This window comes from Haemaphysalis longicornis, unplaced genomic scaffold (assembly GCF_048455015.1).
Source record: "Haemaphysalis longicornis isolate Haplotype H1 unplaced genomic scaffold, Haemaphysalis longicornis Haplotype H1 scaffold_4, whole genome shotgun sequence".
Taxonomy (NCBI): Eukaryota; Metazoa; Arthropoda; class Arachnida; order Ixodida; family Ixodidae; genus Haemaphysalis; species Haemaphysalis longicornis.
In genome coordinates, this window is record NW_027526361.1 from 60,949,216 (window position 1) to 60,972,232 (window position 23,017).

The 23,017-nt window shown below is 45.8% G+C and overlaps 1 protein-coding gene across 1 annotated transcript in view; it reads left to right on the plus strand.

The window, feature by feature from the left end:
* Nucleotides 1–82: 82 nt before the first annotated feature.
* Nucleotides 83–23,017, plus strand: part of LOC144178815 (uncharacterized) — a gene marked incomplete in the record, with an annotated part of 24,376 nt that continues 1,441 nt past the window's right edge. The window contains 8 exon segments of the mRNA XM_077706939.1: nucleotides 83–631; nucleotides 735–837; nucleotides 939–1,096; nucleotides 3,760–4,133; nucleotides 7,772–7,925; nucleotides 12,459–12,572; nucleotides 19,712–19,917; nucleotides 21,129–21,194. Of these exon segments, the coding sequence (XP_077563065.1) occupies nucleotides 581–631; nucleotides 735–837; nucleotides 939–1,096; nucleotides 3,760–4,133; nucleotides 7,772–7,925; nucleotides 12,459–12,572; nucleotides 19,712–19,917; nucleotides 21,129–21,194 (1,226 nt within the window).

The following is a 23,017-nucleotide window of genomic DNA, read 5'->3' on the forward strand; positions in this document are numbered from 1 at the left end:
GGATGCAAGCAGTGTTTTTGCGGAGACTTCAGGAACTACTCTTCAACGGGAGTTTCGAAGCAGTTTCGAAGTCTACAAGGTTTTGATTGTTCGAGAGGTCGCACGAAGTGTTGCGTTTACTCCCTGTTCTGTGCGTTTACTAATGGTGCCAAATGGTGCGCTGGGCGGCAGAAAAGTTTGAGATATTGATTTTAAAGTTTGTGGCTGCAACAGTACGCCTCCCGAGGACATTTCGAGCGGTCTTTGTTGTGGTGTCACAGTTGTGACTTTGCTGGCCTTGTGATTTTGCTGCTATGTGCCCGATCTTCTAAGGTGCAACATCAGCTTCGACTACCTTGAAGCCTGTTCTGTGCTTGAAGTTGACACCTCGCAACTTGCTATGTTGCCCGCTTAATTTCATCGTACGAAGCTTTTACTGTTCGCGCCGTCCATCCATGCATCCCTTAAACAAATCTCTGAGTTTGCTTTAATTATTTGGCGGTTAGTAAGAGCTTCCTTGCATTTATATTTGTCGGTGGCAGCTGTCGTGATATGTCCTCGAAACGTCCAAGGTTTCTGTGTTAGGATAGCAGAAGAACCAATGGCTGAAGCGGAGAAACCATTCGCATGCGACGTTTCGGGCTGTGGAATCGTAAGTGGCTGCTTTTGCAAATGTGTACGTGAACGATCATGCTTACAGCTTGGCTGCACAAATTTAGTCTCTCTCGTTCTCCGCCAATTTCTTTCTTTTACAGAAGTTTGTATGTGAAGACAAGTTGACGAGCCACAAAAGACGGCACAAGATGATGCTGTCTCTAAACTTTGCAAATAGTGGCGCTGGCCCAAGAAACTGTATTGGTAAGTTAATAAATGAACGCCCACTTATCGTCTTGTCCTTTACTGAACGCACTGAAGCGCGGGACGTGAATAATGCTCCCACCTTGTCTTCATTTTTACAGAACAAACACCTACACCAACGAGATTTATGGACATGTTCGAAGAAGCAGGTCTGTTCCAAGAACTGCAGCCTGAGTTCACTACCCCTGAAGTCACACCTCACGTCAATCCATTCGAGGCGGACTTCCGGAGAGCATCTAACGGAGAAATTGCCACAAAGGTATGCTGTGCCAACCTGTGACTGTTAAAAGGTGGTCGCAGCGATTTTTTGGTAATTGCTGGTTCTGGACAACACTTGTGCTTCACCGTAGCATTGTTAATCATGCCAAATGGCACATATACGCCAATTGTTTTGTCACCCTGAAAGCCAATTTTTCATGCAGTGCAACATACAGCGAGGTTATTTCTACTGGCCAGTATGTTCTGTTTCACTGTTATGCCATGCCGTAACATTGCAACCAGTATTGCATGTCAACTCTGTGTTAGCTGCTGTTTGTGCCACATTGCTGTTTTGGTGTTTGGTCTGAGACCAATCTAATTACAGCTACCCGCCGCGGTGGCTCAGTGGCTAAGGCATTGTGCTGCTGAGTACGAGGAAGCCGGTTCGATTCCCGGCCGCGGTGGCCGCTTTTCTGATGGAGGCGAAAAGCAAAAACGCCCGTGTGTATGAGATTTCGGCGCACGTTAAAGATCTTTAGGTGGTCAAAATTTATCCGGAGCCCTCCAGTACGGCGCGCCTCATCGCCTGCGTTGCGTCGACGTGTTAAACCCTATGATCAATCAATCAATGTAATTACAGCTGCTGTGTAATGGAAGGATGGTGGTGTGATATGTGCTGCGTGAACTTTTCATCAAGGACGACAGGTGTTTTCTGCCGTCACCAGCCACAAGCATTGCACTAGGTCGGTAGTCGCTTTCTGATGTACGTGCCAACAAGATGACCTTAATTTGTTCGGAACTAAGGTCTCAAGAGGGTTATAAGCCACCTCTGATGTTGAGAAACAATTCTTAAAAAGATTAAGTTGCAGGGGGAAAAGTTTGCTCTACAGCGGAAAAAAGGGATCAATATGCCACCTCTGTACCAATGTATACAAGGTGACATAAAAGTCATCTTGAAAAGAGAGACAAACATTTTATTGTATTGGGAGCAGAAGAATGTTGTCAAGGCCTCCACCCCACGGGAAGCATCCTTAATCCAAGATGCCTCGGATCTGGCTGACCATCCTGGCCCGCTCCACCACAAACAGTCAGCACAAATATTCCACTCGCGGCAGTGCACCAATAAACACAGAATTCAAAAATTCAGAAAGTGAACATTGCATTGCATACATTTTTATAGCTACGATTTGTGATGTCAAAAATTATGAACAACCAAATAAGATTCGCGAAGCTTGCTTAAGCTTTGTATTTTATTAAAGGGTCCATGAAGAGAAAATACAACTTTGTTTAACTTTAAAGAGTTAGACTTTAGTACCTCACTCAACTTCATTCCGTCCATGAAAGACGTTTTTTAACCGATGAAAGTGCAAGAAATACTTAATGACTTTCAAATTTCGCGCCACAGTGACGTGTTATCAGCGCGAGTGACGTCATACGGGCCAGCACTAAAAACATAAGGGAACCCGGTTAGGTGCACGTTAGCATTCAAGTGATTCGATCAAATGGACTTAGCGGCCTTACTACAATCGTGCAGTCATGTGTCCTGGCGATTGATTAGTTCGGCCGCCGCCAATCGCCCAAACAAGATTCTGTGACGTCATAGAAAAGTTGCCGGAAACTGGCTAGCGAGTCGCCACAGCTCCACACGTTTTCTTTAATATCTCGGTTATTTTTTTGGAAGTTTGCGATGAAATCGGTATCATTTTTATCAGGACAAAGCAGCCTTTCTAATGAACCAAACTTGTATTTTGTCTTCATGGCTCCTTTAAGGTGGGGGAAAATGCAGTAACACACCATTTTGTAAATGTAAGATAAATGCATCCGTTGACTTTACTAGAACACGTTTTTATGAAGCACTGACACCAACTTATAATCAGTACCAAACAAGCTGCCTAACTACGAAATGTGGCAAGCTTTGTTTAATTTTTAGTTTTGGTCGGACGTTTTCACTTGGTGTACTAGTGCAATTGAATGACTCGTGGGCAAACACAAGCACAATCCTCCATTTTAACAGACGACGTAGGTACGTATGATACTCAAGGTAAAAGGGGAAGATTATCAGTTTGAGCCCCACGGTGACCACACTGGATATTAGTTTTACTGTTGGTGCATTCTCGCCCTTCCCCTATGTGGCGGCACCATACAGGCTTAGTCTGCTCTGGTCAGCTGACCTTTTTGTGTGCTCTCACAAGTAAAGAAAAACACTAAAGGGATACGGGAGGAAGCTGGCATTCCACCTGTATTTATTTTTTTGGAAAACATCATTGTTTTGTAGTTTATTAGGGCCAACACATCCACTCAATAATTTGTGCCCGACATTTTGTGCACAAACCGAGTGTGTGCTGCATATTGCGAGCTCTATTCAGGCTTCAGATCCCCTGGAGTGCCGCCGGATAGAAAGGTGATGCTGTCTGGTATCTTTTGTGCACAACGAAAAACCCAAAGCACAAAATGTCTCTCGGCTGGCGGTGCCATTGGGAAGAGCCGATGGGATGGCTCACGGATGGGCTGGCTAAGAACAAACAAGGTGGTGCTAGTTCTGTCAGGCCATTTTTACAGACCAGTTTTTAAAGATTGTAGACGTTAGATGCACAGAGCCTCACACTCAGCTCGAGGGCTCTTCAGCTTCCATTCTGGGTCCCTTCAAAATAAGTATTTTGTTTTTTGAAGCCTGAACTGGTTGTGGAGAGTAAATTTTTGGTTTTGCTGTCGCTACTGTCGCAGGAATTGGGCCATGCACCGGGCACTAGCGAACCGCTGAACACGCCTTGCATCCCACCCGTCACGGCTGACCCCATTGCCCTGCGGGCCTCGTTCACTCCGGGCTCGGCCGTTGTGCCCAACTTTGAGCGGGCCACGGTGGCCTGCCCCAAAGCGGAACCGCCTTCCGACTCCAGCGTTTCCTCTACGCCGGTTGAGGAACAGTCTGCGCAAGCCAGCACGCCCGAAGAAAGGGAGAGTGTTCCTCTGGAGCCAGCAAATGTGGTCACCATTATCGCTGAAGGAACGGAGGAGGCATTGTTGAGCCCGCTCGTTGATGACAAAGCTGCCGTGCTGCAAGCAGCGCCATGTGCGGATCTGAAGTCTCCTATGACAGGGTGAGTTGGCTCTTTTTCCCTGCACCCTCTCCTCTCTTTTTGTACCCAACATGTCAAGTCAACATGTCATGTGCCGTATGTGCAGGGGACTTGCTGATTTTATGAATTTCTGCTTGGATGAGTACAGTCAAAACTCCATTTCACTTCACCAAATGTCGGCACAGGAGGTTCGATATCTTCAGCGTCTTCATCAGCGTGTTCAGCCGCCACTTGCTTTTTCTTTTCTTGGCAGGCTCCATGTCCCACACACTCGTCACAAGGTTTAGCAGAGTGCTTGGTCCACACACCACTTCCATGCACACGAGTAGCATTGTTAGACGGACTGTAGGCTCAAGAACTTGAACTTCACAATAACAACATGAGTTCTAACAGGGAACGATGTAAAAGAAGGGCAAAAGCCTGGGAACTACCTGGAGAACAATGGCGAATGAACAAAAAGCACGCCCTGAAAAATCCGACCGCCGAAGACTGAATTGGAGAAGCGCCAGTGCCATCATGGCGTGTGAATGAAACTTTTTTTTTTACTACTTGCGCCATCTCTTAGATTTAGTTCAAAATTACAGCTCCTGTTTCGTGCTGTGCAGTTTCATAAAAGTGGGACAAAGGTGCTTCGCGATGTTATCTTTGGCGCGCCATGAATCAGTTTCGAAGCTATCCCTACGAAATCGACCAAAAATTAACCCTTTTTGTGCTGCATTTTTTTCTTTAGAAAATGTTCGTGAAACTGGGACAGATCAGGATATTGGTTTTGTTATTTTCATTGGGCTCCATGGGTGTCAGAGGGGAGATCAGATATCTTTGATAAATCGGGACTTTCGTTGAATCAGGTTTCATTAAATCGAGTTTTGATTGTATTCCGTAATTAGTAGGGAACCATATCTTTTTTTTTTTTTTTTTCATCCCTTACAACCCAGTTACAGCAATGATTGATTATAGCATTTCATGTTCCCTTGGCATTGCATAAGAGTTTGTTTGTCATGAACGTCCTTGTACCCTCACCAAAGGAACTCGTTCCATTCTTACTAAGCACCTGTGCAGTGCCTCCAGCTTTGTGTGGCCTTATTACCAAAGCGATGTGCAGATGGGCCGTTTTTGTGCATGTGGAGGCAGAGTAAGCTCGTGCCGTGGCACAATTTAACAGTTTGATATTAAAGGGGCACTGACAAAAATTTTGCATCTTGATTTTTTTGTTGCGATAAATAGCTAATGGCCTACTTATCGCGTGCGAAAACCTCATTTGCTTCAGCGTGTGACAGTTGTTTAATTAGAGGCGTTTTCAATGTGGCCAGTCGCAGTTTTGGTTTGAGCGGATGCAGTGAAACACGAGATTTTGAGATTTTGCGAAACGGATATCACAGAGCAGAGCTGCCTAGCACTGTCGAATCCGCGTCGCCGGCAGTTTCTGCGAATGCCCCCACGTACTGATCTCGTGAGCCGCTTAATTAAAAAGCAACCGTGGGCGTGACACAGGCGCTGCGAGTGCAAATTGCTGCCGCGGCTAGAGAACGACACACGACACTCAAGACAGTGGGTGGGGAGACGCACGCTGGGAGCAGTCGGCCAGTCCGCCTACAGATGTGTTCGGCGTAGCACTGCAGCGGATATTCGATTGCCACTCTCGTAGGCGGTGCACATGATAATTTTTAATGCAACCCGCTATCGCATCATTAACTCCTTTCTCATATGTGCTGCCATGTTTGGGACTTGGGTCCCATTCCGTGCAGCAGTAACAAGCTATCGCTCGAGCTACCTGCGCCACTTCGCGGCCGTGGCCGCCGCCTGCGCAGCGCCCGTGCGGCTCGCTCAGTGTGCTTTTTGTGTCCCCAGCGCATCTTCACGTCCAGTGTAATAAAAAGCAATAAAAATAGAGTTCCTGGAATCACTGTTGAAGTTAGGTCGCGGCCAGCTGCCTGATGAGCCGACGAAATAACATTGGAGCAGCGAGCCGGCAAAAAGCGCCGGCAGTACGGAAGTAGTCAACACAAACTCATGATGTATTTGGATGTTGTTTATTTACGAAATATCCAGGGATTGTCGATTGCGCAAGGTCCTTCGCTGGCGGCTCGGTTGCGTTTTGCACACTTTAAAATTGATTTTAAATATGTTCTAGGCTGTATTTGCCGCTGATATTTTGCGGATGATGTATGTGTGTTTGCATCAATCTATCTCCGAAGTTATCTCGCCTTCAAAATTTTGTGTCAGTACCCCTTTGAATGCACCAGCCGGCTTTGAATAGCTTTTATTGTGTTAATTCTACTGGTCCTTCTTAGTTATGATTCCAAGTTTCCTAGAAGGATGCGGGGGCAAATTTTTACTTTGTGGAATGTGAAAACGGAAACTTGCATGTAGGGTTCTGACGCATTTATATATTTTGTCCTTTGTTTTTGGGTGAAATGTCATATTGCTGGATATTTCCTCCGTCTGAACGGCAGTTGTAAATACATGGTTGAACCCGTCTTATCCTAAAAACCAGCAAACGATGCTGAATAGATAAAGCTGAGTAGTGGCGCTCTTTGCCCTAGTTGGCCTTGCGCCATTAACATCCAGCCATCATCATCATGAAGCTGAGTAGTAGTTCCCGGCCACGGTGGCCGCTTTTGTGATAGAGGCGAAAAGCGAAAACGCCCGTGTGCTCGAGATTCCAGCGCACGTTAAAGATCCCCAGGTTGTGAAAATTAATCCGGAGCCCTCCACTACGGTGCGCCTCCTCACTTGTGTAGCGTCGGCGTGTTAAACCTCATAATCAAATTGATCAGTTCCTGATAGAAGTAGACGATGTCACTGTAGAAATTGGGTCAGCCATAAAATTTTATTTTTGATTTGTGGCAGTCTTCAAAAATTGTTCCAAAGATACTTTCGACTGTGCATGTTTGAAGAGAATTGCCAGAGCACAAGTTGACCAAAAAGAAAATTACTCGATATCCTCACATTGTTTCACTACAAGGGCATCACCAACATTGTTGTTCTTAAATGGCTCTCGGTGGCAGCATGTCAAAGAAGACTGCTTGTCTAAAATGCTTGCAGAGATTGTGAAAGTCAGTGACCCTGTTTCCTCGCCGTCACTGGTTTGTTGGTTCCCATTACCTAGAGTAAAGCTCTTGCATTTTAAAATGTGATGTAGGTTTGGAATAACGTTTTGTTATGTATGAATTAAAACCCGATTTTTCCAGAGACGGAAATGAACTTTTTTTGCAGATCAGAATATCTCCCCGATTGTTACCCCCAAAATTTCTAGAATTGTAAAATCCAAAATTACAGACTTCATATGGTGTGAAAAGACACTGGAAGTAACTGAAAGCATGTACAGTAAAACTTCATTACAAGAGACACTCAAGGGACCCAGGAAATGTGTCTATTGTACCCAAGGTCTCTTCTAAGCAGTGTTGCTAACATAGGGAACATAGGAACACTGACCAAACCATCTTCATTCAAATGTCTCTTATAACCAAGTGTCTCTTGTAACGAGACTTTACTTTCGAAGCTGTGGTATTTTAGGTCCTGAGCACATTAAAATCTTCTGCTGTGCTATGTTACTCACATGGCTTCAATAATCAGTTCAGCTCATCAAATGCACATTTCTCTATTTTGTCATATGGCTGCGCCTCTTTTGAGCTGACTATACCCTTGGCCTTTTTCAGGGCTATTCCTGCGGCCAGCATTCGCACAGTGGCTGCTCCTGTTACCCAAGTGATAGAGGGGCCGAAGATCGAGCCCACTCCCATTGTGGCCCAAGCCATTGGGACCTTGCCTGGCGCCAAGGCGACCATCATCACCTCATCGAACGTGATTCAGGTTACACTTAGTGTGCCTTACTCTGCTGAATGCTTCCTCACGTCTGCATTTGCACAATGCCGCATCTGTCTGTGACACAATGTCGCCGTGTTATCAGATTTATGTGATGGGGTGTGTATTTAATGGTCTATGCATTACAAGGCCGTGTGACTAGTGTGGCAACCAGCCAGGGTACCCAAATATGTAACGTTTGAAAAATTATGAAAGAAAGGGCGTGAAAATGTGGCAAATAGCATACTGATCTTTCTTAACAAGCGGGAACTGGGGTTGGCAGAGCAAGTGTCCCACTTGCATCCATGCGGGCCTGCCTATATTGCTTTGAGGTTAATAAAAGTTGAACATTGAAAAAATCCAGTGTCTTTAGAAGGGTCCTTAAAGGAGTACTGACACGAAAATTTTATGTTCCACTTTTATTGCTTTTATCGATGCTTAATGGTCTGGCGAACCCGAAACAGCACTTTAAATACTTCAGTGCGCGATAATTAATTACATTGAACGGCCTGAAAATCATTTGTTTCAAATTCCCGCACTTTTATCCCGAAAGGCGCATATGACAGAATCCCGGCATGACATCACTGCTTTGTGCGGACGTCAAAACACTGCGGAGGTTGGTGGGGGCATTGCTTCGACTGTGCCGCCGCTGGAGCTGAACGGCTGAGCTGCCTGAAGGTGCTAGGCCTACCATTGCGGCGGAAATTCAATGACCGCTTTCAGTAAAAGTCCTGATGGCGACTTCTATTGTGATTCCGGGCTATATTATCACTTCCTTTCTCGTTAGTGGAACTTTATTTTTGCCAAGAGTGCCTTTCCGGGCAGTGGTTATGCCTGTAGCTCTGGCTACGTTTGTGAATGCGCCAGCGCCCAGTTGCCGCTCGCGGGGCCGCGCGCGTGAAGTGACGTCACGAGTTTTGGAGTGGCGCTCTCGCGTCACTTCTTTTGGCTATCACAGGATGATGTCACGCTGATGTCCATTTGCTGAGTGCCACTCCGCGCGCTGTTTCGTCGGCACGATAAATGAGATCCAATTGAAGTAGGTTCTTCACGTCGCAGGCCGCTCATATTTCAGCCAGGGTATTCTGTTGAGTAAAGGAAGCGAACTGTGCAATGTTATTAACGCTGAAAATTGGTGTCAGCACTCCTTTAAGCAGGTAGATTTAGCAAGAAACTGCCGTGTTGTCCTGAACTCATTAGAAGCAGTCTGTTGATGTTTGGGCTATAAATGGGGCACCATATTCCTGGAAGTAGAAAACAGGACAAACCAGTGAAGTTGGGGGGGAAGTGGGAGGGTAGCAGAAAAAAACAAAAGGTTGAGATTGGAAAAAAACGTGTTAATAGAACAACCGCTCTTACTTAACACATTTTGCACTAAGCCTTCACGGAGGCTGAGGAAACAGCCCCACTCACAGTTCAATCACGCACATTCATTTAGAAGGCCCCGTTTCCGGTCCTTTGTTGGTGCATTTTGCTGACGATTTAATTTTTTTTATGCCGCAAGACTGAATTGTAAAATGCTTCGCACTTGTACAGAAAGTTCAGCCGCACAAGTAACACTTCTCGCAATTTTAACAGCAGGTTGATGTCCACATGGAGTTCGCAATGGGAAAAATTGCGCTCCACTACCACCGTAGTTCCAAGAAAACACCGGGCCAGTTACGTGACGAGAGAAATCTCAGCACATCTTGCATCCCGTGCGGTCATCTCTTTAAAGACTTGCACCCATCTCCGAGGCCGAAATACCTGAGGAGTTACAATCTTCCAGTCTCTTTTCAGTGCTTTGCTTTACAGTGGTTCACTGGTGAAATAATGCTCCTTCAAAGCTCTCTTCGGCTAAAAATTTCAAAGCATTCTTTGATAGGAATAGATCTAAAGTTTACTTTCGTGCCAAATGTTTTGAAATACCTACCTAAGGTCCATATTTGTAAAATATACTTTTGGCCAGCGGGCACACTTTAGGTTTGATCAGCTTGCTTGGTGCCAATTTTGAGACTATGCAGTCCTGCAAAAATGGGACATGATTGTTTATTGGGACAAAAAAATGGGACGGCAGAAGCGGAGCTCAAAAACTGGACTGTCCCGGCCAAGACAGGATTTCTGGTCACCCTAGCTGTCAGTTGTTATACCACCATGGCTCATCACATGCAGCGAGCACGCAGATCAGACAGTTGCAGCGGGAGTAACCGAAAGATATTCGAAGTGGTGAGGAAGTGTTCGAGCAGTGGTCGAGTCCCCACTCTCTGTTTGGATTACACTGTTAACAAAGGCCAGATGTCGGGAAGGTTGCAGAAATTGTCTGTAGGGGCGTTGGCCTGCTTCGTGTGTGTGCACCCTGTATATATGGGTGCTATAGACACACTTATGTAGTAGCTGCACCCCAAACTTTGTAAAATGTTAAAAATATGTTTATTCAAAAATGACCTGTAGCCACAGCAGTGATTTTTAAAAGGTTGGCAGCACCGCCTCGTGTGTGGTGCAAGAGTTCCAGAACTCTCTCCCCCTCCCGTCGTCTCCCAATTGCTGTCGGCATGTCTCTCTTCCTTCCTCCCTCCCTCTCTCAACTGACTCGGAAAAATCGCGTGGGGTTCAATTTTCAACACCTTGGAGTAGCCAAGAGCAGCCAGTGCTAGCGCCGCTTGTTTATTCTTGTTTTGTCTCGTTCGCCAATCGCGGGAAATCTCAGAATTTGAACCTACCGACCTTCTTTGTTTACTTACAAGGTCCCCACTATCATCGCTTCTCGATGGGGACATGTGATCGCTACCCTGCTAAATTTATACTGAAAGTGGTTGGGTTCCCTAAAGGATGTAAAAAAAAAGGGGGCAACGTCTGCCAGAAGGGTATCAAAAAAGCCTGCTCTTGTTCCAGAAACTTATTGTCTAGAAGCACCGAGAGCACGTGTATTTACTATAGTCTAAAAGAGTAAATATTCGTGCTGTGTGTTCCTCTGTGCAGTAATGGTTTGGTTCGATGCACCCGAGAATGTGACAGGAGAGGCAGAGGGGCATCCATGTTCTCGCAACGGGTGCTGAAGAACAGCGATGTACAGTTATGCTTTCCATCACGGCAGATTGGTGTAATCGGGGGACTTATGCTGCTCTTAAGAGAGAACGTGCATCCTTTTCTTTCCATGTAATGGCCGCATTTTCACCCAAAATCTTCGAAAAAACTCCCGCGGCCATTACGCGTGTATATACAGTGTTTACGGGGTCTACCGACCTGGAAAACGGGGAAAACCTGGAATTCTCAGGGATTTTGAACAGTCTGGAAAAACTCGGGGAAAACTCGTGGAATTTGTCCTTCTATCAGGGAAAATTAGCTGTACTTTATAAAGGAAGCGAAATTCACGGTAATGCTGGCTCAAGTAACAGCAAGTCAAAAGTGGACAGCCCTCCGGAGCCGTCGCTGATGGTGCCGTCTGAAGTCCTTGGTTCCAGTGAGAACTAGCTTCATACAGCTTGCAAGTCACTCCCCTCCCCCCTCCCGCCTCCTGACCCCCTGTACGCTCCCCTTGTGTTCTGGCATGTTTCCCAGACTCCTGAAAGGTGGAAGAAAATGTTGCGCACCGCGATAGCTTGTTGGGGCAGCGTAAGGGAGTCTACAGGGGCAGGGGCAGTAGTATCTTTCAATCCTATGGTGGAACACCTGACACCATCTACTGTGGTTTCTAGTTAGTTGACGCACGTTGCGAATCTTTGAGTTGTGAATCTGGCGTAATAATAAAAACACATTTCTCTTAATTTCCAACTTTAAAAGTTTGCAGCTGTGTTCAAAATACTTCTTAAGTATCAAATATAGACATTGTACCCTGTTTTAAGAGTTACCTTTAACTGCAAGCCGGCGCTATATTCCGCTGCGTAGAAAGACAGCATGTTTCGGCTTCGTAGCTTTTGCTGCACGCCAAAAGAACTTTTTGCGGAGTCACAATAGTGGGGTGTAGTTGAGGTGTTTCTGATTTCCAGTGTGAATCCCAAATACTCTTCCCGCTTATCCTGCGCAGCGCTTTGATGCTAGAAGTATGGTGGCATTTAAGGGCACCTAACGTGACAATGTTTAAGATGCAGATGTCCCTCATCCAAACCAAAAAAAAAACTCTTTGAAGCAGTGAAATACAGCACTGAGGCATTGAGTGTGAGCTGGGAACATGGCAGCATGGTGTTACCATTTTTTTCGATATTTCATTTACTGTGAAGTTTACTACCAATCTGTTATGTTTTCTTTTTGAATGAGATAAAAGTTACTGGTTTGCATTCCAACTTTATTTATGTCATATTTTATATTATAAGGCACTTTTTTGGAGGGTGACAGCAACCGGTGAAGGGGTGTCAGCCCATGTTGACGAAAAACAGAGTTCTGTGTGACGAAAAACAGAGTTCTGTGTCACTCAGGGAATTTATCAAAAAGATTCAGGGAAAACCTGGGAAACTCAGGGAGTTTCAAAATGTGAACTTGGTAGACACCCTGGTTTAGCCTTCCTCCAGCCTCCGTCCACTATGTTTCCGCACCACTTGTTCACTAGTGTGTTGACACTGCTTTCAGCTGAGCGACAATGTCCAGCTGGTGATCGTGACCAACCCAACCCCCGTCGGCACGAGGTCAGCGCAGTCACTTGCTGCCCCTGTGGTGCCCCTTGTCCAGCAGACCACCCGTGCTGTGAGTAAAGAACGCTGACTGCACTTTGTTCTGTTAAGTACTCTCCACGATGCTTGCTTGTACGCTGACCAGCGTCATGTGGCAAGCACTCCACTTCCGTCACGTATATGAGGATGTGTGTGAACTGCGTGGGCTCGTGCCAGGTATATGTTGCCTGCGTGTTTAGTGTGTTGTGTACTGTAGCACGCTATCACAGCACCAATATGTCGGAACGAAATAAAAACTGGAGCTGAAAAAAAAAAAAGATATGTTTGGCCCAAACGAAAACGAAAACGTAATGTTATTTATTACAGTGTAGACGGTTTATAACGTAACCGCGTATAGTACGAGACCAGATATAAAGCGGGTTTTTGTGACCACCGGTTTGCCTCTTATACAACTCCACTCGTAAGCATACCACTTTAAATGAGGCTGGCCAAAGCACAATACCGTTTATAGTGCTTTTTTTTTTGCGTGTCTGATGGGGTCACAAGAAGAAAAAAGAAAAAAAGACGGAATCAGTCATTCGACGCAGCGCACGCTTCCTTCTCTCCTCTAACTTAGACACACAAAAGAGAAAAAAAAAATAGGCACCCTTTAGTTTGCGTGTTCATTTTCTACTCGCGTGATAACCGCAATTGCTTTTGCTTGGCGCACCTCAGAAGATAGTGAGCCCCCACTCCTCTGCACCCTCCCTGCGCGGTAAGTTGTTTGTATCAGAACATTGTGCATATAAGCAACTGCCATTTCCCTTTTTAAACATCTAGAGATAGTGAGCCACTACCTGTATGTTGTACTGATAAGCAACCCCCTTCGCAAACGCAAGGTGTCAATTAAAAAGAAAAAAACGAAAATTTGGTTTCTTTCTTATCAGGTTGTCTCGCTGGCATAAGCTGGGCTTTTTCCCTCCCTGGGGCATCCGTTCTTCTAGATGCTAAAAAACGCATATCCTTCGAAATCCGCGATCAAACTTTGTAAGACTGTGCAGCAGCGTCTGATGTGGAGAGAAAAGGCGAAATAAAGACCATGCCTCTGTTTTAAGTAGTCTTCAGTTGAGTGATGATAACCAAAGAATGATTGGAAGGTACATTGCAATGTGGTTGGATTCACGCATGTTTTTGTTCAAAGTGTGGTACTGCTTATAGTGTGAATTTCTGTGGCTCTGGCGACATACATTATAAGTGGTCTGCACTGTATGTATTTCGTTCAGGAGCGAAATCAAAAGAATTTCGTTTCGTTTTCCGGTTTGAGTGGCAGGTTCAGGTATTTCAGGATTCATCATCATTTCCATGCAGCGAGGTGGGAGATTGCCGTCAATTTGCTAGCATAAAATTGTCTGTCGTCTCACTGGTGCCTTCTCTCCTTTGGCAGGCTTGCTGCCTGCTTCCATACTCCCTCGTTTTTGTCGATAAACATAGTGCTGAGCTGCCCGCATGATCGTCGCACGCATCTGGCTGCGATGCAGGCATCACGGCCTTATGTATTTATTTATTTATTTGTTTTATTATTAAAATACCCACATTAGCCCTGTAGCATTGTTGTAGGGGGTGAATACATGAATAAACACGGATATTGTGAAGCACGACATAAGAATAAAGAATAAAAAATGTGGTTGATCCCGCTTTCATAGGAATTGGTAACACACGAGAGTGAAATGTGCCTTCACAGGTCAGTTGAACGTTTATTCTGCATCGATATGAATTTGCATATCGCTATTTATATTTCGTCGGTATGACACCGTCAAATGCAACAATATATTAGACACTGGATTGCACGCGCCGGTACACTGCGTAAACCCGAATGAGACCACACGCGCTCGCAAACCATGAAACCGAATGGGTTGCCAGTGGGTTGTTTGGTGAACTTGCGATCCGCTACAGCGAAAGAGCATGATTTGCGGGGCTGTCTTGTGGGTGTGCTTGGCGAGCGACGACCTGCTGGCGCGTCACTTTGGCAAATGTGCGACCACCACGTTTCCGCTCCGTGGAGCGTACGGCAGACGGTTGCATTGCGACGAGCTCAGCTGGCGCCAACTATCGGCGCTGATTAGCATCGTGATGCACTACTTCGCATCACCTCTCTTAGACAGCAGCACCACCTAATGGAGCAGGTTATAGGAAGGATATATATATGGCGCATTCATACAACTGTCTGCACTTCAGCTCATAGCACAATTGGTAAAGCGTCTATCACCTCCCGTTGTGGCGATGGAGACGCCGGCTCAAATCCTGGTGCCGCCGCGTCAGTGGAACTTTTTCTGGCAATGTCATTTTCATGACGGATATGATGTTAGTCAGATCTTGGTGGATCCCGGAATAAAACACCTTCGTGTTAAAAATGCAATGTTTGGCGTGAACAGCGGGATACGTGGCTAGCAATGAAAACAGCAGATTACAGCCGCACACTCGATGGAAGCAGCTACAAGCCATGTTGCACTTGCACACAAGTGCTGCCATAGCACAGCAGAAAAATGCTTCTTTAGGGTCGGAAAGAGCACTGTCAAGCAGGGCATGCTTATCTTCAAAAGTTTTTAGAAAAGACGCTTGGAATGTGGAGGTGCGCCATGAATACTCACCAATTTTTTTGCGATTATTCCTTCGTCTAAATGTATTTGGAGGGTGTGGGGGGCTGAAGGCACTGATGTTGGTTCTTCATTTCCTCCTTTTATACAATCTGTTTTAAGATCGAACGCAAAAGTTTCAAAGTGTTCCATGAGGCAGAGCATTTTAAACGTAATGATAATACAGTGGAACCCTGGTAATACGACTTGCAAGGAACTGCCCGAAAGCGTCGTATGACCAGGGTGTCGTATGATTGGGGTATGGGAAAATGCCAGCCTAGTAGACGGTCTTACACGACAGTTGGGCTAAGAACTTAATTAAAATAATATACTTAGCGCATTCTCGCGTAATTTGCAAACCTCTAACTGAAATGTAAAGTTTCTAAAAATAAGACACCAATTTTGTACCCCCCCCCTCCCCTCCACTGGACTAACCTGTGCCTTGCTTGTGGGAGATAAGGGAGACATGGTAGAGCAAACTGAGAGGGGAAAAAGCGAGCGTGTGAAACTGCCAAGGCAAAGCAAAACGAACAATAGTACGGTACGGTGATGGAAAAAAGGCAGCGAAGAAAGGAGCGGAGCGACAACGGGGCTTTGAAAGACGCTGATAAGCAGAGAGCATAGAGAGGGGGAGAGAGAGCATTGTGAAAGGAATAAACTTGAATCAAGCGGGCGAGGAAAGCAGGCGTTCGGTTGCGCCGTGTGATGATGTTAGGGTTGGGTTGTGGGATCCACGAGACGTGCACACAAGATCAATGACGACAGAGTCACAACAAGAAGGTGAAACGTAGATGCATTATATTGCACAGCGCGTGAAAACGGAGATGTGCAAAATGGGATGGAAAAAAGAACAAAATTTAAAAATAAAAGAATGAAACACAAAGGGGGAGGTAAGCGTGACGAAGTCGTTCCCTGTCGCAGTTTGGTGGCGATTCGTGAGAAGGCGCACACGGGTGAAAAAGAACAGAACAGTCTCACTTATGTAGTTCATTGTGACTCGGTCACGAGTGACATCGATGGTCCCACACTGACCGGAACGGAAGGAGCAGCAAGAACGGCAGGAGAGGGATCCCGGCGCTGTTGCCCGGTGCAGTAGTGTATTCGGCTGGTGACCAGGAGGTACCTGATGAAGCCCCGGTCGCAAGGGCGTCGTCCATAGGTGTATGCGCTGCCCTATGCAGGCGCACCCGAAATGTTCGTCCGCCCAAGAGCCCCGTCGCGTTCCTCATCCTCGTCCTCTTCTACCAAGCCCTTTTTGTTTCTCGAAGCGCATGCCCATTAGCAGGCGATTAGCCTCCTCTCCTTCCGCTGCTTTCTTTTTTGCGCCTGTTTTCTCCCTGGAGCTCATCACACGCCGTATGTGTTTTTACGTTCATCGGCTTGATGGTAGCTTCCAATTCGCGGTTCCGTGGGCCACTTGTGTGGTCTTTGAAGAATGGTTGGGACGAGGTGGCGAAGGGGCGTAAAATATGCGGCAAAATGGCTGTTTATCTCCGCCAGGGTCCCTCATCTGAATTGGACTGCATGCACTCGAGCACCGTAGCATCAGGGCTTTTAACGCATTGTTTCCATGGGAAGTTTGCCAGGACCACAATGATCTGTCGTAAGATGCATGTCGTCATAAGACCGGGGGATGTATCAGCGGGGTTCCACTGTATCACAACTATAAGAGTTAGTAACAATTGAATTGGCTCAAATTTATTCATAAGAATTTTGGTGTTTGGTTCCCAGACCAAGGAGGCATACTCAAGAATGGAGTGTACGCACGCAGCATCCAGGTTTTCTGGAGAGATGCATTGTTTGCACCCAATAATTGCATACCTCTCCCCAATGGGGGGCCCCTGAACAAATAGCACCCAAAGATTTTTCGTCTATGACAGCGTCTCAATCAAACCTGGGTGATAGGTTGAGGACTGCCAGCATGTAGTTTCTGGGGGCCAGGGTGTAAACTAGGAGCATCATTTGCAGCTGCACAATCAAGAGGTATACGAAAGGGGTGCTTAAGTATCCTCAAATTTTCTTATGCGCAGTTGAGCTGTTTAGCAGAAATTGGCAAAAAATTAATAAGCACAACTTGGTCTTTATACGTCATTTTATAATTCTCAATTTTTTAGCGTAATTTCGTAAATCTCAATTTTTCTTGCATGCAAAAATCGTTGTAATCTCTTGAGAACCTTTTTTTTTTCTCCCCCCTCCCCCCCTCCCCCCTGCTGTTCCGGAGCTGTACCAGAACGGAACTTTTAGTTACAAAACAAAACAGAAAACGAAAACATTTCATTCCGACATCTTGCACATCCACTTGGATATTTTGAGGTTTTGGTTTCTGGTAGAAAACTTTTATGATGACAATATAAGTTCCAGTTTGCGTCATCTATCCGTCGCTGGCCATATTGAAGCACTCATGGGGCTGGCCACGGTGGTGGGTCAAAATCTTGTTGGCGAACAAAAGTACTTCGGCTTGGGAATATAACGTTAATCGAGTAAACAAGTAAATGAAACGGAGTTATTACACTGCCGTTGTTGCAGAAGTTGTTATTGAGAAGTGCAAACATCGCAGGCATTATTTGTTTTGCCTGTAATTTTTGTGACTTTAAGCCCTGGTTTTTCTTTTTTGAACCCCACCTGCCTGGGGCCTGTCTTTTTTATTTATTTATTTATTTATTTGTCACCAGGTTGCTCATTTGAGAGAGTTGCTCATTTGTAGATTCGTTAGCGCTGCCTGAGGTGTTTGTTTGCCCTGCGACTGGCGTTGCGGGCCTCTGAAGTAGAACTGGGCTTCATTCCTCCCTGCCTCTATTTCCTTTTTTCTTTTCACACCTCCTCTATTTTCTTATTTGAAGGCATTATGAAACCCAGCCTGACTTAGACCCGGGAAAAAGTCACTGCAGTGGGTTTTGTTGCTGCTATAAATGCTACCTTATCCAGGGGTGGAACTGCTGCGCCAATTGCGCCATTGTGCGCCAATTTTCCCTGCTGCGCCAAGCTGCGCAAAAACGGCAATTTGCGCGATTATTGTCCATTGAGAGAATACAACGCCAAATTTAGCCGAGTATTGTCGTGGACCGGGCAACATTGAGCGATGGCTGCACAATAGACGCAGCTGCATCCACGCCGCATCAATAGCCACGGCAGTTCGGTGCACTCGTGGTTCCCTGTGGAACGTTGTAATCGCCGCGACTTTCCCTGAAGGCTGTCACCAGCATGAGTAAAAGTACCTTGAACAGTTATCTAGGGGTATAACTTGAGGCATAGCCTCAGGAATTTGCAGCTGCTCGAAGTAAGACGAACGACCCGTTCGCACATCCTTCGCATCAGTAGTTTTTTATTATTATTATATTGCGCGAGTGCGGAGTTGCTGTGGTGATTGTTTCTGATGGAGGCGAAAAGCAAAAACGCCCGTGTGTTCGAGATTTCGGCGCACGTTAAAGATCCCCAGGTGGTCAAAATTAATCCGGAGCCCTCCACTACGGCGCGCCTCATCGCCTGCGTTGCGTCGGCGCGTTAAACCCTACAATCAATCAACTGTGGTGATTGAAGTCTAATTTTTCGGGACCTGCACGAACCGAGAACTAACTGCGAAGCCGCTGCGCGCGTGGGCTATTATATACTCAGCGCAGGCGCACGACGACGCGATCTTGCGCGCGAAGGGCTCTTCTACGATACTGAGCGCATGCGCACGCTCCTCTAGTGTTGCAGCGGCCGCTATCACTTTCCTTTCCGCTGTCGAGTGGGTATTGTGGGTAGTTCGAGAGCTGCGCGACACGTGCGCGTTAGCATTCCTCGGTGGGAGTTTTCGGCGCGCACGAACCCCGAACTTACGGCCAGTAACAACATCTCCGCTGTTAATACCGGCCCTTTTGCATCAGAAGTTCATTTGAAGCCGACTTTTTCGCGCTGCTTTAATGAAAGAAGTGGTGTGGAGCTAAAACAGTTGCGTGCAGCGCGCCACACAGCCGCCGTACTCATTCGCGCGCCGATGAGCGGGGCGGCGCACTGCACGCGATTGGTTTAGCTCGAAACTACTTCAACAAAAATAAAAAAAAAAGCGGCCACCGTTAATAACATAGTGCTGATTATTATACAAATAAAAGCCAAAAAGTCGCTACATTTAAAGGAATTGGCAAAAAGCAGGTTTCAGTCCCGAGTAAAGGGTAATATCAAGGTGCCAGCTCCTATTTGATTAATTGCGCTCCTTCTAAATAATTCTTCCAAATTCTATTTTTCATGCAGTTTTTGGATTAGTTGGTCTTAAAAGTGCGCTCATCCGCATTGTTTACGACCATCAGTGTGCTCCAAAAGTGCTCCAAAATAGCCCCTAAATTGCTCCAAACCTGCTTCAAAATGGGATTTTTGCTGCTCCAAAGCTGCTCCAAAATAAGACTTTTGCTGCTCCTGTGCCTGCTCCAAAAAGCTAGACCCTGCTTCCACCCCTGCTTATCTTTTGTTTTGTCTTTTAATGCTGCATAGAAACAGGTCAGTTTTCCTGTTCTCGAAAGGGTGTTTAAAATGCTTCGGGGCAAATCCTAGTTAATCGATGTTGTTATTGTTTAACTGTTGCAGTCATACCACACTTTTTTGTCCTATTCTTATTGGCTTACAGAAACTAAAAGATGCACTGCCCGTGAAGATCCCTGCAGGCGGCAGTGAAAAGCAGGTTCCCGAATGCACACTACCGATGCCGCCAATCCAAAGGCCGCCATCTGTGACACCACTGGTCACGGGGCCGCCAATCGTAAGGACACCAGTGACGATGCCTTCGGTCCCAGGCCCTCCGATTGCACCATTGGACAAGAGCTTGAGTTATGGGTGGGTGTTGAAATGCCTTTACAATGAGGCAGCGCTTGAGGCGAGGCACTGGGGAAGAAAATGGCGAGAAGGAGAAAAAATAGGCCGAGCTTGGTGTTTGTGAGGCTGAGGTTTATTTGTTGAAGCCGCCTACAGCATGCATGGGTCCTCTTGGCAGCGTGGGAAAGCAGAGGATAGAATACTGAGTGACACGAACACAGCTGACTGGCACTTACGCCATCCACTTGACCCTTCTGTTTAAACAAGTGCGCAGACACGCTTGCTTGGCAACTTCTTTGTTTTAAATTTATGGCACTGCCTCCTCAATGGGGCAAAGAATTCTCATCTGCCTAGCATTCTGTCTTCAAGGAAAAACATTGTTAAAGATTGTTAATTGCTACAGCATTGAAACAAGGCTGCCTTTGGCACTGTTTATGTTCACTGGAGTGAAATGTGAACGACAAAAAGAAGAATGTAATCATAGAAGTGTGAACATTTTGGCTTGTGGAAACAAGAATAACCATTTGTGATACGGCGTGTACAATTGTACTACGCGACCTTGCAAGAGAATTTTTGTGAGTTACAATAGTCACTTGAACCGCTCAGCCGGCATTCACATTTCCCGCCGTAGAGCAGGAAATGCGAATGCTGGCTGAGCTCAAGGTTCAGGTGGGGTTCAAGAACACCTACTGAGTTGTTCAAGAACACCTACTTGACACGCCAAATGCTCGGCGCGTCAAGTAGGTGTTCTTGGTTTTACGTTTTCTATCTACTAGTTAAAACATGTATTCAAGCAAAACTAGAGCTGTTACCTTAATATATAAGGGCTACAGATCACAACAATGTGTATACGTTTTCTTTTGTATCAACGGTTAGAAAATGGTGGCCACGTTTATGATAGCGTGTATACAATTAGGACACAACCTAATTTATTAACTGCTTATGAGATCGAGTTGTTTATGGTTTTTAAAAATTTTGGTTATCCAAAACATACACAGACAGTTTCAAATTTTTCTGACAGCTACATCCTAATGTGTGTTGCAAAGGGATAACGGAACTGTTTTCTTTCTGCAAGTTTGTGTGCTCTGGCTGATCTGCTTCCACATTCGGTTCTGGTCCAACTGGGCATGCTTGCAAATGAGGAGAATTGCTCCCTCAGTACTTGATTTGCGAAAGTTTTCGATGATGTGAATTCGTAGTCTCTCTGATGCCTGTGGTTGCTTTGCTCACAGCGTCAGGTCTCGTCATTCCGAAACTACCGATGAGGAGCGAAAGAAGAAGAACAGGGAAATCAACAGGTATTAGTCTTACACTCCTTTTTTACTGCCTCACAGCTCAGTGGTAAAAAGAAATATGTGGTGCAGTAATGTGTCACAACTGATGACCTTTGTTAGTGCACTTTTTTGCAAGCAGTGTACGCAAACAGTTGCACACGTTTCAGACTTTAAAGGGGTCCTGAAAGGCATTTTGAGCACGCTAAATGAATGGGCATAGTCATTAGGTTGGGTGGTCAAGATCATTTGTGCCAAGTATAATTTGTACATGTAGCAGAAACCTCACAATTTCATTTCAAAGTTTGTCGCCCCGTTTTCACCCTTTCCTGCGTGAACGCGGCCATTTAATGTGTATGTCATGATTCTCCCATGTGTGTCACGAAGCATAGATCCACCTGTTAGATGTTTTTTTTCTCGCACTTCTGTCGAAGCGAAGTGTCGTCTGTTTAGCATCGGCGGGTTGCGGTGGCACCTTGGTTAATTAGTGCTTAGTTATTAGTACTGCCTAGTGCTTAGTTAATTAGTAGTGGTTAATTAGTAAATAGACAAACACATTATCGTGTTCGTCTGTATTTAACTTTTTTTACTTTTATCACGCTTCTCATTACAAGACATGGGTGCAGCTTGTCAAAATATGCATGCATCCTGCTTGAGTGCGCTGCTGGTTTGCTCTGTGCCTCCGCAAAAATGCCGTTCATTGCAGCTGATAAAGCGGTCGACACCAGTGTGTTTCATGCATGGGTTCTCTGCTGCTTTAAGATGTCTTTTTGACATGCCATCCATAGGAATTATTTCAGCACCGCAAAACAATGCCCCCCTCCCGGCGGGGCAGTACGTGACACAGCTCTTTTTGGATAAACAGTGTGTGCACTGTATGAAAGAGAACAACACACGTACGACCCTCACCGTACGGGTGATGAAGCATTCCTAATTGGCACATTAGTCGCTTTAAACTGTCTTTTTGACGTGCTTCCAATAGTGTCACGAGGCCAAAGATGGCGCAGTTGGCTTGAAGGAAGAACAAATTTATTGGAGCGAACTTGTGCTCCCCTAACAACAACAAAAAAAAAATACTCAGGAGGCAAAGCAGCAGTCAAAAAAGTGACGTGCACAGGCGAGTGTCAGCGAATAGAATGCCGCGGCGTCTGCTCTGCACGCATTTATCTTTCAGCACGGGTGTTTCTCGAACCGTCGAATTACATCGAGAACACTGTAGGTAAAAGAAGACTATTCTAGGCTAGTGGTGTTAGGGAGAAACATTCTCCCTATCAAAAGAGATCATCTGTGCGGCATAAGAAAGAACGAATGAAACATGCGCTTCACTCGGGACACACATAACACAGCCCGGCGCAGGCTGGCGGTAAAAGCAAAAACATAAATAAACAAATCCAATGCATGGTTCGCGGCAGTAGGAATCACCGCAAAGTGCAGTCAGTGCAGTGCATAACCGAAAATGGTTGGAGACATCACCTCTGAGGAATGAAGCATCATGGGAGGGAACGCTCACGTGCCATCAACAGCAAGGAGAATGGTGAAAAGAAGAGCAAACATGCCACGGCGACAGTGTGCAGTTTTTGATTTACAATTTCCCAGCTAATACTCATCGCTATAACAAAATTCTTGATCGAGGTGATTACTAACACATTGCTTTATTTGGTTATAGTACATCCGTGTATCAGCAAAGGGTGTGTCAGGGAGTGTGCAAAAGATTGGGCTTGTTACACTGCATACCATGTATGCACGAAGTTACAGTCGTGCATACCTGTCACCCAAAAGTTGAGTGACGTACAGTTTGGAAAAAATATCCTTTCAGCTGCATGTATGCTTTTCTGTCGTCAATAAGTTGT